We start from the raw sequence: 16,932 nt of genomic DNA on the forward strand, positions 1-16,932 counted from the left end.
TAGGCAGAGCTGTATCAAATGACATTCTGTACTTTGCCCATCTTCACTGGAGAGCTTGAGTTGTAAAACAACCTTGTATCAGATAATGAGAAAAACCAGCTTTGACTTTTGATTATGCTTCATAATACAATGAGAATGACCTCAGGCCAACACACCCAATAAGATCTCAAGTTAAACCAACAGAAATCTTACTAACAAATCAGACTGCAGTGACAGTGAAAACAGTGCAACTGAAACCTTGCAGGACCGTTCACTCGGTGTTAAAGAAGCGTTTCCGCTGGAATTAAATAACTCTGATGCATTTCAATGGACAACAGGGAAATAGTATTTCCCAGAAACAGACAAACGGTCACACGGACCATGGTGGCAAGCATCCATGTCATCAAAGGCCCTCCCAGTGCGCGCGTGCGCACACATACACGCACGCCCTAGCAGGTCTACACACGGACATGCACTCACAAGAACCGTGAGTCAGAATCACACATTCACACGGTCATCAGAATCGCCTTCAGCAGCAGCTTGGTCTACGGTGATGTCTATCGTGCGGAGATCAGGCTCTTTCAAGCATTACACTTTTCTTTCAAAAAGTGATAAAATAAAAACAGAGGGACTACAACAGCCACCGGAACACTGCTGTTCAGTCGGATCAATTTTGAACAATTTCCCCTATGAGAGAACAGTGAGAGCTTGGCCTGCAATGGCATTGGTGTCCGTTCAGTGCCTTATAGTGTCCTCACAGTGTCTTGTATCACCTCCTCCACAATCCAACTGCTACAGAGATGCTGCTGGTTCCCCAGAGCGCAACACAGAAACAGCTCCTGGCCACAGGCTAAGCAAGGCCACAGGCACATATTATGAGATGTTTGTCAACCAAGCAAAGCCCTTGCAGGGTCACTTTCAAGCAAGCCGAAAGAGACTCAGATCTTCCTGAGCAGAAGAGGAAGGGGTCCCCTGCAGCCTGCCTCTGTGGGTGGCAGAGGGAGACGAGCATGTGCTGGAACCCACAATGCCCCTTTCACATGGTAGATGCATCTGTCCACGGCAGACTCTGTGTGGGCTGCACAATCTGTGCGAAAGCACAGCTACTCCCCCACCCTGCCACCCAGTAACATCGAGGGTATCCTCCCCACCAGTCAAACCACACAGCGAAATTTATCCCTTAACAAGTGGGAAAGTTTTAATGAGACAATGGAAAACTAACAGACCAACTTCCATATATAAGAATTTGAGTGGACAATGCAATATACCCCTTTACTGTTGGTGTGCAAACATTAAGAGAATACGAGTCGCCAGAAATGAAATATAATTACAAAACGAAACTGCAGTGTGTGCTAATACTGACCAAAAGGCACTAGACCTGCGGCAGTTGCATTTAAGCAAATATATGACGTAAGAAAAAAGACGTTTAAACTATTTAGGCGAGTTCATTATCAGACTGCTTGGAAGTGATGGAGGGGGAAATGAAACAGAAGTTAAACATACAAAAGTAGAACAAAATAGATTGAATCAGAAATATGCATAAAAGATTAATTTGTTCTGCACCAATAAGAACTTAAAAAAATTATAATATGACAGATATACCACATTAAAGCCCAACTTTCTGAAATCATACTCTGAACAAACAAAACAGAACCTAAATCAGCCTCTCGATCCTTATTTCCAAAACAAAATGATTGGATCTGCAGATGGCTTCACATATTTAAACCATGCTACAATTTTGGAAGACACGGAGACATGAGTTCAACTGCATGTGGTCCCTAGCTGATTAGACAGAGCTATGCTATTGAACAACCAGAGATGGTTCAGGGAAAAAAGGCTCTCTGCCTTTCAAAAGATCACCACACATACCAGTAACAATACGCTTAGCCAGTGAATGCAAATAGAAAATCCAGACAACTTCAAAACTGACCAGGAAAGCAACAGCAATCACAGTAACCCGTGCTTATTCCAGAACAAAAACGACATTGAAGAACCTAAGCTGTCATAATTGAACAGCGTTTCATAATGATATTGTTTACAATTTCAACTGCCTTCCAAAATGGATCAATACTTGCTATAAAGGATTTCCTAACTAAAAAAAAAGGGCCAGCACCTAAAATCCATTTTTACCTGAATCGCTACACCATTCTTACTCAAAGTCGGGCTGTCTGTTACGTCACAAATACTCCGAATCACTATGACGACCGTTTACCGCTAATAGTAACCGATATGTCATCCATTTCGGACTACGCACTTAGGGGTACTTCGTATATTTCACATACATTGAACGTCTACAAAGGGCATATAGCGCGTTAACCGCATAACTGAACTATTTCCACCGAAGTGAAACCATGCCGAGTATGACAGGCATCACATCACAGCGAAGAGATTGCGTAAAAGATTTTTTATTTAACATACACATACAGTCAAAGCGATCTCGCAGTAATGCACAAAATTTATCCCGTTGATTTGAACCCTGAATTCGGGTCTTCAAAGGAGTTTAATCGTCATTTTTTCCCACATGTAAAAATTGAGTAATTGATTGGCACACCAAAGCACTGAAGGACTCGTATCAAACTCCCGGTATTTCGATACAGCCTCCGCAACATCTTCCTCTAAGCATCGTATCTTCATAGCTATCGCACTCGAAATCCACCGCCGAGGTTTTACCCGGGAAATATATTGAATACGGTAGAGCTATGATTCGAAAATGTTGCATAACATTATTTCAATTGGGTCTACACGGGGATGTGTCTCGTAAATGTTGCATCAAAACACATACTAAATGACCGAACTTCAACGAATTGAACGACACTGAAATGTATAATTTAGCTCCCTATAAATGGAAATAAAAAGCGAGCCCGTTTGTGCTGGGGGGGCCGTTAAGATCGCTGATTACTTCACACCATCTTAGCCATAAGTAGGATACCTTCCGTGTTAGTTCCCTAAGAAGTGATGATAATATCAAGATTTAACAGGCAATCAGTCCGTTTATTCTTTAAATTAACCGACAAGTGAACTATTTTAATGTATATCTAATAGACTTATAAACAAATATGCTGGTGAGTTAAACTGGATAAATCAATAACTCCAGTTAAAAAAAATAATAATAGTGACTTCGGGGGTGATCGAGTGACACCCCAATACTATTTTCCAGCAGCTTCCACCCATTACAAACGCTTGATCCACATGCCTAACAAACGAGAAGCAGGTGGGGAACGTCCCAGACCGTAATTTCACTACGATGAAGTTAATGGGCTATAATCAAACGCAATTTCCAGAACAGGGTAGCCAGCAGCAGTAGAGCGCATATGGTCGCGGTGCGAAGGGGAACCCAGCAGCAGAAAGCAGCGTTTCGCCCGCCGCAGAATGCGCCGCTCCGCGCCGCGCTAACGCCCGCAATTTGCGGCAGCCGCCGCTCCTTACCTGAATGTAATTGTTTTCGCAATACTCGGCGACTCTCTCGAGGTTAGTAAAACTGTCCAGCAGAGCTCTTCGACCTGCTGGAATCTCCTCTTCCAAGAGCATCTGCAGCTCCGCCATCTTTACATCTTTTTGACACCCTGATGCTCACAGACAGGAAACGCTGGGAATGCTACTTCCTCTACTGTCCGTAGCCGGAGTCCTAGCCGGCTGATAGCCTCCCATTACGTAATGGGCTTTTGGGCTACGGAGGAACCGCTGTCCCGGTGCCCTAACTCCGCTTACGTGCGCGTTCCAGTTTGGTTGATTTGATCATTTTGGAGTGAAAGAATATAATATACTGTTTATCTGAGCTGTATCGTAATCCCATCACTGAACCGTGGAGGTACGGCAATGCAGATCAGACACGCTCAAAGTATTAGCCGCTTTTCCATTGACAACAGTCTGCATCGTGCTATCATTATTACGTATATAGAAATGTACAATGTGTTTATCTGAAGATCGCAAAATAGCTGGATTTAGATCACTTACAGCTATTGGGAAATTTGGTTTAAATGTTGAGACATTTCAATGTTAAAACACTGATAACGGGTTCTGTGTGATTCTTACTATTACAATCAATTACAATAGGATACCGCTCTATAAATGAATTTCAACTGTTAATGGCATAAACCAGATCATCTATGAGCAATACGCACTGGTCGGTTTTCAGCCTTCAGCCACAAAACTTTTGGCTCAAGCAAAATGATTTATTCAGTGCACGGTTGGAGTGAGCCTGGAGTCTATCCCAGGACCAACGTTCAGTCTATAGACAGAAATTTTAAATCACCTGAACAGGATCCGTGACAGGAAATCCACAGGAATATGAGAAAAATGCAAACTTAACACAAACTTTAATGTATAAACCTGGGCCACCTATCAATTCTCGTAAATGACTTGATACTGATACAATAAGGACTGATACAATAAAGAACTTTCGACTTTGACGTTGTATTTTGCAATATGAAAGTTCATGACTGACATGTGATTTTCACATTAATATAACAAATCTAGCCCTCACCTGTTGCTAAAAAATCATTTAAAAATGTATGAAGTTTCCCTAAAGTTCTTATTGTCTGTATTGTATGAATTAATAGAAAATGTTGTTTTCTGGTTGGTATTGCTGCTACAGAGTTAGTAAGGCACAGCAGCAAGGAACTAGAGTTCCATAAGGATTTCTCTCTTTTCCCCATGTTACTCCTTCCTCCAGAATTATCACAAAGTGGAATAATCTAGAAATATATGGAAAACCCCAAATAAAGTTCATTCCTTCATCTGAAATATAATACGTATATTATACAGACCCTTTCCAAAAAATTAGAATATCATGGAAAAGTTGATTTATTTCCATAATTCCATTCAAAACGTTAAACTTTCATAGATTATAGATTTAGGGCCCACAACTTAAACGATTTGAAGTACTTAGTTGTTTATTTGTACATAGTTTGGGCTTCCAGCTCATAAAAGCCACAAAAACAGGAATTCAAAACATTAGAATACTGTGAAGACATCAGCCCAAATTTTACAGGGCATGAATGTTGTAAACTGAGTGTCACACACAACTCATCTACTAAACTCAAAGCACCTGCACAGGTTTCCCCAGGTGTCATTAAATTGCTTCACTTTGGTTCAATTGTCTCAGGTTCAATAGGATTCATTAATGCTTAGCTTTCTCGACTTCTGCCATGCCGACTCAATGAACTGCACCAAAGTTTCTAAAAGCATTTCACATTTTAATTGCGGGCTCCTTCCATGTAAATTAATTACAGCTCAATATTATTTACACAATAAACAATCGGTTTAACTAAAGTGGAAGTTGAAATACAATTTCACGGTTAGTGAAAACTGACGAACTTGACATAGAGACAAAATTAAGTCAATTATCCAGCAGGGGGAAGAGAGCGTCACACACCCACTTAAGCACATATGCTGGGCCTGCAGCAAGTCCTCCTCCATTAACAATCATTCTGCCCAAATCACGTTCTGGATGGAGAGGGTCGTTTCCTATACATCTTTTACTAAATGATGATTCTAGATTGGGGTTCTTTCACTTTCCAACTCACATGTACCACAATAGAATATGTGCTCATATTACTATAAAATGCCCCTGTAAAATTAATGACTAGCATTTTATTACTTGTTTAATAGTCTATAATGTAAACTATAACTAGTATGTGAACAGCTGTAAAAAAAATTAATTTGAATTACAGATGTTTCTTTAAAGAGCCAGACCGATTTGGCAATGAGCATCTTTTTTTGACACTACCAACCACACAAGCTGTCTCTATTGCAGCTTTAAATGGAATGATTGAGCCCAGGCTATCTCCATTATAATTACATGTTTCACCAGAATTACATTATCTTCTAGATAAGGCCTTGTAACAATTTCACAATCTCTACCATATCTGTTAGTCAAGGTTATTTCCAATTGCTTGGAAATAACATTTTAGGACATACATTTTAGGCAAATAAGTAAATAAGACTCTAATATACAAATGTGTTGGTTTATCAGTTTAAAAAAAAAACAGCAGCAACACTTTACTTAAAGTAGTCATCTAAATGCATTATACATGCCCTCACAATGCATTGTAATGCATTCGTAAAGTATTATAAGCACGGCTATAAATATCTATAAAAAGGCATAATGTATTATGGCCATGTTCATTACGCATTATGAATGCTCTCAGATATAATACAGTATAAATACCTTCATAATGCATTATAATGGTCAGTAGGACAAAAAAAAACATCTTCAATCATTGAGTAGTCTGGGCAAAACTAATATATATATAGATATAAATTGTACATAAAATAAACCAGCAATGGCAGGTCTCTCTGTCAGGCTGGGATTTCCGGATTCCCCTTTTTATGTGGCACCTCATCTACATCCATCGTCCTTAAGAATTCTGAGGAGGGAACATTCGTTAGCTGTCCATAGCACAGTAACCTAGCCTGACAGGACAGAAACTTTCTACCGAAGAATGATGTTAAATGTTCCATATAAAACTAGCATTGCTACTTTTATAACAGTTTTACTGTTATAGATCATTGCTAGTCTATTGTTTAACATGCCTGCTTTTCACTTCTGTTCTTACCCTCAGTGTAATCCAACTCGGGTCGTGTACAGAGGAACGCCCAGGCCAATCCCACCAACACTGCCACCACTAGGTTCACCACAATCCAGTTCTGCAGGAACCTTTGTTCTGAGCCTGTGGGCCTGGGAGGAACATCGTTTGCATGGAAACCCAGGGAATTATGTATCCACAGCTCAGTTCCCAGGACATAATCCACACCTTTTTCCAGAGAAAGGTTTTTTTTTTTTTAAATGGCAATCATTGCAATTACATGAATATTATAAAGAATTTCACTGCTGTTAGTTTATATTTTTGCTGCTGTGCTACTCTTTCAATTCAGGACTGGTATGGATAATGTGGAACAAAAATGGGTGAAGTAGACAATCTTGATAAATTAGAGACAAAAGCTTGTATACCACAAGGTCCCATTGCCAGAGTTGTAGAGATTGATTCGGTCACTGGTCATCTGCTGGCTGAGAGAAAGGATCAGGGCTGCAAAGTACACTGTAGGGAGATAGAGTTGGGTTAACCACTGCATGCACACTGTAAGGTGCTGCAGGGACAGAGGATAGAGCCATTTAAACCACTGCATACACACTGTACAGGCATTGCAGGGACAGGGAATAGAGCCATTTTGACTACTGCATACACACTGTACAGGCATTGCAAGGACAAAGAATAGTGTTCTTGTAACCACTGCATATACAATATGCAAGCACTGCAGAGGGAGAAGGCAGCATGCGCATTACATACGCTACATGTGTAGAGGAGACAAACTAGGTTAGTCACTATATATATTCATAATATAAACATACTGCTGCTGCACATTTTAATGTAAAAGAATAGCTGATGTACTCTTTTTGTAAAAAATTACAAAAAGTACAAACGACTGCTTAACCACTATTTTCCACCACAGTTTGCTGAAAATCTGAAATTCATGTACGTACTTATTCGCAGTGCGAGGTAAAGTTACTTTTACCTTCCAGAAGGCATATTATTCAATTAATTAAAAAAAAGCGGTAAAATATACTAAATTTCCTGGAATCTGAGTACGATTTAATGGGTTATTTAGATTTCCACAGTGCAATGATAGTGGAGGACTGTGAGTGTGTTTGCCAGGAGTTGGTTTCAGTGACTGTTACTCACAGATGGAGGCCAGTGCTGCTGGCTCCAGAGTGAGGAAGCTCTTCATTGCCACAGAGACCTTGGCCAGGTTCACCCTGAGACGGAGAAAGGCACCAGGCAGGATAAGGAAGGACCATGCTGCCCAGACATGCATAAAACCCACAAGGCATCAAACAGAGACAAAAGCCGCTTTCACTCATGAACTCTGGACATGGTCCGGAGAATCGCGTCCAGACATTTTCCAGAGTTGCCCTTTCACACATGTGGCACACAAGCAGAGATTGTCTGTATCAGACATGTTCACAACTACTAGAAATAGTTCCAATTGGTTTAGACAAGGGGTGATGCTTGAGTAGATCATACCAGAGGCAGGACATCATGCAAAATGTACGTTGTAGAGATCGCAGTGTTTTGCATGTTTACAGCACATATCCGCAATGTCAGCGAAAGAATGCAAAGCAATATACAGGCAAGCAGAAAAGAGTCCGATAGAGACACAGTACTTGCACAAAGTGTAAATGACCCTTTGTGTGTTAATGACCCTCCTTCCTTGCCCTTAACATGTTTGTATTTTTCCGTTTTTGTGCCAGTCGCCTGACAGAAACTTGATCAACACCCTACTCACTTGCGACAAATTCTCTGGAAATTCACACAGGGTGGGGGGGTGCAAACAGAAATGAGGCGGACTTTGTATTAGGGAGCTAGCAGGGTGAAGTTTGTTAAATGTCTAGCATGATTTTTTTTTCATACTGACTTACAGCTATTCTAAATAATGTCTAGAAAAGTTCAGGGCGGCAGTGTATGTCTGAATGAGGTTATAGATAAAAATCAAAGCACCCCAGCACTTAGAACATAAGAACATCAGAAATTTACAAACGAGAGGAGACCATTCGGCCCATCAAGCTCATTTGGGGAGAACTTAACTAACAGCTCAGAGTTATTAAAATCGTATCTAGCTCTGATTTAAAGGAACCCAGGGTTTTAGCTTGCACTACACTAGCAGAAAGACTATTCCATACTCCAAGTACACGCTGTGTAAAGAAGTGCTTCCTCAAATTCATTTTAAAATGTTCTCCCACTAATTTCCACTTATGGCCACGAGTTCTAGTACTTTAATATTAAAATAGCCATTTGGCTGAATGGCATCCAGACCTGTTAGAATCTTATATATCTGGATAATGACCCCCCTTTGCTCGAGGTTAAAAAGATTCAGCTCAGCTAACCTCTACTCATAACATTCCTCTAAGACCAGGAATCATTCTTGTAGCCCTACGCACCCTTATCAATGCAGCAATGTCCTTCTTAAGGTATGGTGACCAGACCTGCACACAATATTCTATGTGGGGTCATACCAAGGAATTATATAATTGTAGCATCACTTCCCTTGTCTTAAACTCCGCACACCTAGACATGTAACCCAACATTCTATTGGCTTTTTTTATTGCTTCCCCACACTGGCGAGAGTGCGACATGGAAGCATCAACATACACAACATACACACCGAAGTCATTCTCATAATCAGCTTCCTTTATTTCAGGGGAACCCATAAAATATCTGCACTTTATATTTCTGCTCCCTGCATGGATTACCTTACATTTATCTATGTTAAATTTCATCTGCCAGGTATCAGCCAGGTCGCTAATTAAATCAAGATCCCCTTGTAGCCTCTGTGCTGCTAGATCAGTATCTGCTACACCACCCACCTTGGTGTCGTCTGCAAATTTAACCAGTTTACTGTATGTATTAATGTCAAAATATCATTAATGTAAATTAGGAACAATAATGGTCCTAAAATTGAACCCTGTGGTACCCCACTATGAACGCAGGCTTAAAAAGAGAGTGGACATACACTTTCACACAGACACAGATACACACACATAAATATCATCCATACACACATTCCCCTGTCCAGAGGGACATTATGCACCTCCAGATGGATCAAGCACTCATTCTCTCTCTGGCACACACACGTGCATGCAGCAGAGAGGCCATCCACAACAAAGAGGCAGGGCAAGCCACCTGTCGAAGGCAGAGACGCTACTGAGAGCCAGCAGCAGGTAGAGCAGGGACTGGGCTGGGTAGGCCAGCGTGTGGTACCGCTGGAGCAGGTTGGCCAGGCTGCTGAGCTGCTCCCCGGCCAGGATGTACACCACAATGGTGTTCCAGACAGCATACCCAGCCAGGAAGCCTTGTGTGAAGAGACCCACCACCCTGAGGACACAGTAGCATGCAGACACTCTATATTAGCTTATCCATTCTCATTCCACTTAGCCATCTTTTTATGTTGAATTAATAATGGCTGATTTAATGGTGGGTGGCTTGGTGGCTCAGAGGTGAGTACCATGACCTCATTCAGTACCTCCAGGTCTGTGTGTGTGTGTGTTTGTGGATTAGGGTTATATTACATTGTGGGGACCAAATATCCCCCACAATGTAATAAACACCTGTCATTTTCATGTTGTGGGGACCGTGTGTGTGTGTACTCCCTAGAATTGCCCTGACATTCCATAAAGACAGCTACCTGCCTTATGCCCCCTGCTTACCAAGGAAAAGCACTGCAACCCAATACTAGATAACTGCTTATGTTAGATAGCTGCAAAGATAACCGGATCACTTAATAATGGCTGGCCCTCAGTGGGTTCTCTTCATAAGCTGTGCAGTCACTGACGTGTCCCCTGCTCACCTGAACCCACTGTGTACTTTCAAGGCCACATCCCGGGTACTCCAGACGGATGTTATCTCCAGGTAATCATCTGTTTCAATGCTGGGCTTGTCCAAGTCTGTGCGAGCCGTGGCTTGGAACCGCCCTGCACACAGCAAACCCAAAAAGCATCCTGAGCTTTGTGTCACATGGTTATTTACCCATAAATACCCATTGGCAGTACAGTGAGTCTTTGGTGGCTTTAGGTTCTTCGGACACTAAAATGACAAATGGCCAAAAAATGTAAACAGTTACTGTAACTCACTCATACATGAAGTAAATATCTACTCATCTCATATCAGAATGAACTTTTTGGAAAATAGTATAATAGGAACACAAACGCAAATAAGTGCTTTAATGGTAGATGTTTGTACTCACGGTTTCTCTCGACAAAAACCTTGCTGATTGGTTGACTTTGTCCCAGTGGGGCAGAGAACAGGGAATGCTGGGGGATGGCGGCAGCTGCGTTGGTGATGACATCTTCGTCCTCAACGTCTAGCTCACTGGAGTGCAGCCTGTCACCGATCTTCGGCTTCCTGCAGTGGTACAGGCATGCTCTGACACGAGTTCCATCAACATTTAGCTCTCCTCTTGACTGTGCCACTGATTTATCAGGAAATATACATATAAGACACCAAGGCTATGCACAAAGCTTCTGGCAGTCCTCAGGACCATACGGCAGCCTATCCTTGTGCTCACTTCTTCTCTCTGGCCTTTGGGGCCTCGGCCTCCTCATCCACATGCTGTTCCACAGCAGCACCCCCATTCGCCATGTCCCACTGGGCGCGGTTTCCTTCCCGCTCCAGATCTGGAAGGAAAATATCAATTCATGCATGTTATTATTTTGCTACATATCAACACATATATCGTGTGGTGATATAGTGGTGGGAAACATCCCTGGCCATGCTGTGTGTATAACACAGAATGGCATTTGAACTTGTCTCGTTGGTCACCTAGAGTTTGGATTTTCTTCTTCTTCTTCTTCTTTTTCTTCTTCTGAGGTGGAATGTCTTGGGGCTCTGGTGCCGTCGCCTCCACTGCTGACTCTGTCCAGAAAACACAGCAACAACTGATATTGCTCACCTGCTTTTTCCATATCAAGACAAACAACCCAAATCCCAATAACGGTGCACCACGATGACCATGATATCTACATCACAAGCAAACCAATGGGTTTATCATCATTCTCTTCTCACCGTCTCCATCGTCAGCTTCATTGGACTCTCTTTTTGGCTTCCTTTTCTTTGCTTTAGGCGGTGGCGTTTCATCTAAATTAATGTTGGAAGGAATGGAAGAAGAACAGGCACAAAAACAGGAGTCACTAAATAAACCATATGGGGAGAAGCTGTCGACTGGCGAGATGCATGACTGATACTTAACTATCTGTTTCAGTTGATAATTCAGGGCTTTGAATAAATAAACACATTTTAACTTGATAGTAACCCTGTTCCTAATGTCTTTATATGAGATACACCAACAAAAAGATGGGACCACCAGCTACGTACAAAAGGAAAATGTTTGTCATTTTATTTTGAAAAATTATTTTCATTTTCAGCTGTTTTGAAAACAGAAATGGGGATTAATCTGACACTTAATTTTTGGATAGCTGATTATAACAAGAGCTATGACACTAAAAGAGTATAACTACAACTTTTCAGTTAATGCATGTGCTAGGAGCAGGTCATATAATGCTGGTTTCGTAATTACCAATAAATGTGTGCTTACCTCCCATGTCCAGACTTTATTCATCCACAAGCATGAAACAGAGCACAAAAGTTAAATGTGCCAGTAAGTTTAGTACACACAGGTCTAGTGTCAGTTTTCTACGGATAATTTTCTTTGTCTCTTATTGATTAATCACCAGCCTCAAATGGGAATTCTCTATGAATTACTTGCTATATGTACTGACTGGCTGACTGTACAACGCAGGGGTAAGAAACTGAAGTTTGGTATCAGCTTGATATAGCTGTCCAGAGCTATGGATTATCTGGCAAATCAGCTCGGTGTTACAGCTTAAAATTGTATTTTATGGTAGCCAATGTGCCTTTCTGTCCAAGTATCCAGCACGATCTCAGCACATTCAGGGCACCATCCTTCAAATAAATTATTAATACTCTTTACACAAAATAAGTTTATTGTATCTATACAGACTGCCAGGCCCAGGCTTGCCTCCAGAAAACTCTGATTAGGCACTAAAAAGATTTAATTTATCCCCAGATTTACAATGTGTCTTATTTTTCATTATACTGTAGCAAGGCATTTTCCTAAACACACGTGCGTGTATTCAGAGAAATACATAAAGAAAAGCACAGCAGTAATAATTATATTTCACAGTTTTAATTATACAAAGACTTTCTCTTATTACGCCACTTTTAACCAGAATCAATGCAGGTATCAATTTTGATACATTTGCTTTCAGCAGAAGCATTTTGGGAGTTTTCAGAAGAGGTAAATACAGATTGTGTTACTCTGTATATCCATCTGCTATGTTCGCATAAATCAGTTGCTCATGGAAGTTTTACTTACACCAAACTGTTCTTACACCAAACTGAGAGCAGAACGAAAAATCATTGGTTATCTCTCTGAACCAATCATATTGTAGAAGATACAGGATCAAACAATCAGATGTCTTGGTCCTGCCTCCTCTACAATCTGATTAGTCATCTGTATGAACTAATAATTTTTTTTCTGCCCTCACAACTTTTTGGTGTAAGTAAAACTCCCGAGAGCAAAACGCTCCTTGCACCAGATATTTTTTCATGAATGGTCCATTGATTGTGGAAGATGCCACCTAACAAAATTTTAGATAAACAGTAAAAAGCAATTTCTTCCACAAACACCTCAAATAACATCCTACCACTGAATGGAACAGTTGCTTGGCTTTACTGAACGTTCCATTTTATTACTGCATGTAGACTTAAGTCTGAATAGCTTTTAGTGCTATTTACTTGAGTAGCTTTTCAAAACATTAGATTATGACTGTTTAGGAATACTACCTTATACTTATTACAGGTCATTTGAAGCTAGTAGTTGTATCTCTATGAGATGCATGGTTGTGATTATTATCCTCTTCACTTGTATGTCATTTTGCGCTAAATAAATATTCTTAGGCGCATCTCACAGTAAGATTCAGGCAAAATGGAATATACTATTTGTTGAACTCCATACTTTAAAATACATGGAAATAAATGCACGTTGCTGCGTCTGATGTATTATATAAATAAAAGTAGTGGTGGCGACCTTCACACACAGACCCACCTTGGCATGAGTGGCAGAGCACGTGGTCGAAGCTGAAACAACAGAAAGAAATGAGCTGCAAAGACCAAAATCTTTGCATTAGGCCCCACGCGGTACAGCGCTGGGAGTCTCAGCACTTCACAGCAAGCGCAAGGATAAGAAAAACCATGGCAACTGACAAAAACCAAAAAATAAAATATTTTCTCAAGAGTTACAGCTGCATTTCATGCCAGAACAAACGACCCTGTTTTACAGCATGGTATCAATTTTTTAATTACGCAGAAAAACACACAAAAACCAAGAGGCGGCACATGACCTAGTTACATCAGAGGTCGCGATGCAGTTAAGATAAACAAGATAGCCTCACTCCGTCTCAGAGAAACTCTCCAGCTACTGACTGGCACATGTGGAGAAACCCTCCCACACAGAACTGGACCCCCCAGCATAAAATGGGCAGCAAGAATGCAGTGCTATTGCCTGGAATGTGTGTGGGCCAAACCAACTGAATCCACCCCACGTGGAGCTGCCAAATTGTGGGTGTACATGCTGGGATTTCTAAAGAGCCCACTGGTAGGCACACTGCAGCACCCTGGTGTGGAAGCTCCTTTAGTCACGGTAAACAGTGCAGACATCAGCACTGCGTTTACCAGCTAGGTCTTTCCTCACATGTTGTTTCCAACAAAATGAAGATAACCGATTCCCACTAAGCACAACATGGCGTATACTCTCAGTATTCACCCACATCTACCTCAGCAAACAGACGTGGATGCTTATAAACTAATCCATCCTTCCATTTCTAATTGTTTATCCTGGTCAGGGTCACGAGACAATATACTAACCTTTATATTTAAATATTTGACTTAGACAAACTTTCATCTCGTAGCACATGTGAATCACAGTGGTATTACCTTTCAGTTTAGTATTGACTTAATTTTCATATCACTGATTACATAATAGCAGGTCCAACTTCATTTTGTTTCTACCATTTTAATTATTTGTTTATTATGAAATTCTAGCCGGATAGATTTACTATTGAAAATACATAAACAAAAGGACAGCATGAATGCAATACGAAGGACCTCTAGAGAAGGAAATGAGATCATCCTTAAAATTTATACAATCAGAAATTCCCCCAATTCATAGCAGAATCAAACACTACTCCTCTGGTTCCTAAAGACCACTGATAAGACCACAGGGGACTTACCACCTGTTCCTCCTTACTTCTCCTCTAGGAATAACTGGGGGAATCTGACTACCAAACTGTTCAGAGGATTGGAACAGGGTGTAATCCCTGACTAAAGCCACATGTCAGAACACCTGCCAAGTTGGGGATTACTGTGCTGTAGATCACACTCAGGGTTCAGTGACTTGTGGGGAAGAAAGAAAGCAGGGAAAGAGACGCTTCGTGCTGTAAAGAGCGTCACAAAAGCAATCCCTGCCTTTGACACTTTCCAGCATCAGATATAAAACCAGCTATTAGAAGCATATTCAGCACCTACATGTGTACAAGATGACTGGTCTGTCAAGTGCATATCTCATTTCTCCATTAATGCATGTTCCAGAAGCAGACCACTCACACAATCACCATGGATAATTTATAAAGCTTTAGAAACTCAACACAAACACACACACACAGGCGAAAACATGAATCAAAACAGGCAGGAGTAAGGCTATAGTGCTACCCACTGAGCATCTAGGATTAATGTTAAAATTACTCAATAAATAGTATACATGACTCGTGTAAATTAACACACACACACATATAAAAATGTTTTACAGCTTAGACAGATAATACAAGGTATTGTGAAAATAAAGCCTACAGTAATGTGCACATTACACATTTTTATACCTTTTAAACCTTGTGAGTGTGAAAGTGTGAAACACAGTGTGAAAGTGTGACACACAGGCATGGTACAAACATATATATACAAGGGAAAATACATAAAGGAAATGTACTTCCTTCAATCCTCAGACTGAGGTGTAAAATGACCAGGGTCCTTTTTCAAACAATACACATAACAGATGTTTATGGAGGCATTTTTACATACCATCTCATATTTTGCCTGTTCTTTCTCTCTCACATATTAAACTATCTAGCAAAATACACTTTCCTCAAAGGCAGCAATACCTGACATGTGACACCTGACTTACTGGAGGCAGATGCTGATTGGTCACTGGTTGCAGTGTCCTTGTAGGCTGGGAAAAACAATTACAGTGTGAGAGCCACAAAAAACAACCACAGATACAGGAAAAACAGCTTCGTTTAATCATGCAGCCAGTCAGATTCTGGAGAAAGATCTTGCTTGTCTGCTGATAAGGAATACCTGACATGAACACATGTATAGGTGGAAATGTGAGCTCTAAAGGCATTTACAAGGATTAAAATTAACGTTAAGTGCATATATATATATATATATATATATATATATATATATATATATATATATATATATATATGCATTTAAGGAACTGTTTCTGTTCTGTTGCAATGCAACAGCTAACAAAACAATCACATGCATGTGACAATTAGCTAGCTAGCTTCTTACCTGGGCTTTTTCATTTTCCATCGTTTGACATTTAGTATTATACAGCATACACACAACGAACAAAACACATAGAAAACGTACAACAAATCAGGTACTATAACTAACGGAAACCAATCCCCTTAATGGCAACGATGCAAACACCTGTTACCAAGGTGTTGCTGACTGTTGCCATTGGAGATGTAGAAAGAGGTAGGGATTACTTTACTTCCGTGTCAATTCACTGCCTTTCGTATGTCTCCAAATATATGCGCAACGTGGACAACTGCTACCGTAATTCCTTAAGTATATACATAAAACATAGTGATACAGCGCACTTCAGATTATATTGGGTGACGATTTATCATATAGCAATTACAGACTTATTAAAGATAGCTCTCCTCCAAAATACCCATAAGAATATTGAGGAAACGTGTACACTTCACACGGGAAAGTAATTTGGTAACTAAATAATAAAAAAATATATATCCATACACTATATGGACCTGGCCATTACAGTGATCCCAGCCTATCGTGGAAGTTACGTTCCAGACCCATCAGCGATAGGTGAAAATTCTTTTTTTTTTAGTTTAAGTCTTAAAATAATAATTATATGTAATTTTCATACATATATATATATATATATATATATATATATATATATACACACACACACAAATTTCGCAGAGGACGGTGATGCGTCAGGGAAAAATCCACGATATAGTGAGGGCGCGATAGCTGAACTGCAATATAGCGGGGGATCACTATACACCTACAAGAACTTTTATGACATTCCATTTTAAATCCCCAGGTATCAATATAGAGTTGGTTT

General features: G+C 40.4%; 2 protein-coding genes across 20 annotated transcripts in view; both read right to left on the minus strand.

Annotated features, from left to right (window-relative positions):
- The window catches only part of abi2a (abl-interactor 2a), a 30,768-nt gene extending 27,136 nt beyond the window's left edge, over positions 1-3,632 (minus strand). For 2 of the 17 annotated variants that reach the window (XM_049007447.1, XM_049007529.1), the window contains exon 1: positions 3,406-3,626. In XM_049007447.1, the coding sequence (XP_048863404.1) occupies positions 3,406-3,522 (117 nt within the window). In that variant the 5' untranslated portion in view covers positions 3,523-3,626. Of the gene's footprint in view, positions 1-3,405 lie in introns of all 17 variants that reach the window. The other 15 variants (XM_049007416.1, XM_049007433.1, XM_049007425.1 and 12 more) reach the window with 13 other exon arrangements.
- A 1,521-nt stretch (positions 3,633-5,153) lies between these two features.
- On the minus strand, positions 5,154-16,328 carry LOC125749059 (transmembrane protein 237A-like). 3 transcript variants are annotated; one of them, XM_049025930.1, is made up of 14 exons: positions 16,125-16,328; positions 15,730-15,774; positions 13,600-13,631; positions 12,067-12,080; positions 11,538-11,609; positions 11,295-11,387; positions 11,041-11,149; positions 10,720-10,877; positions 10,324-10,447; positions 9,738-9,851; positions 7,662-7,735; positions 6,932-7,019; positions 6,537-6,658; positions 5,154-6,347 (listed from the first exon to the last, which is right to left on the minus strand). In XM_049025930.1, the coding sequence occupies exons 1-14, from the start codon at positions 16,170-16,172 to the stop codon at positions 6,280-6,282; spliced, it is 1,161 nt and encodes a 386-aa protein (XP_048881887.1). In that variant the 5' UTR covers positions 16,173-16,328; the 3' UTR covers positions 5,154-6,279. The 3 variants fall into 3 exon arrangements, with proteins under 3 accessions (XP_048881887.1, XP_048881877.1, XP_048881897.1); XM_049025920.1 differs by having other exon boundaries at positions 9,660-9,851; XM_049025940.1 differs by lacking the exon at positions 9,738-9,851.
- Between the last annotated feature and the right edge of the window lie 604 nt (positions 16,329-16,932).

The sequence above is a fragment of the Brienomyrus brachyistius genome, chromosome 1, assembly GCF_023856365.1.
Source record: "Brienomyrus brachyistius isolate T26 chromosome 1, BBRACH_0.4, whole genome shotgun sequence".
Taxonomy (NCBI): Eukaryota; Metazoa; Chordata; class Actinopteri; order Osteoglossiformes; family Mormyridae; genus Brienomyrus; species Brienomyrus brachyistius.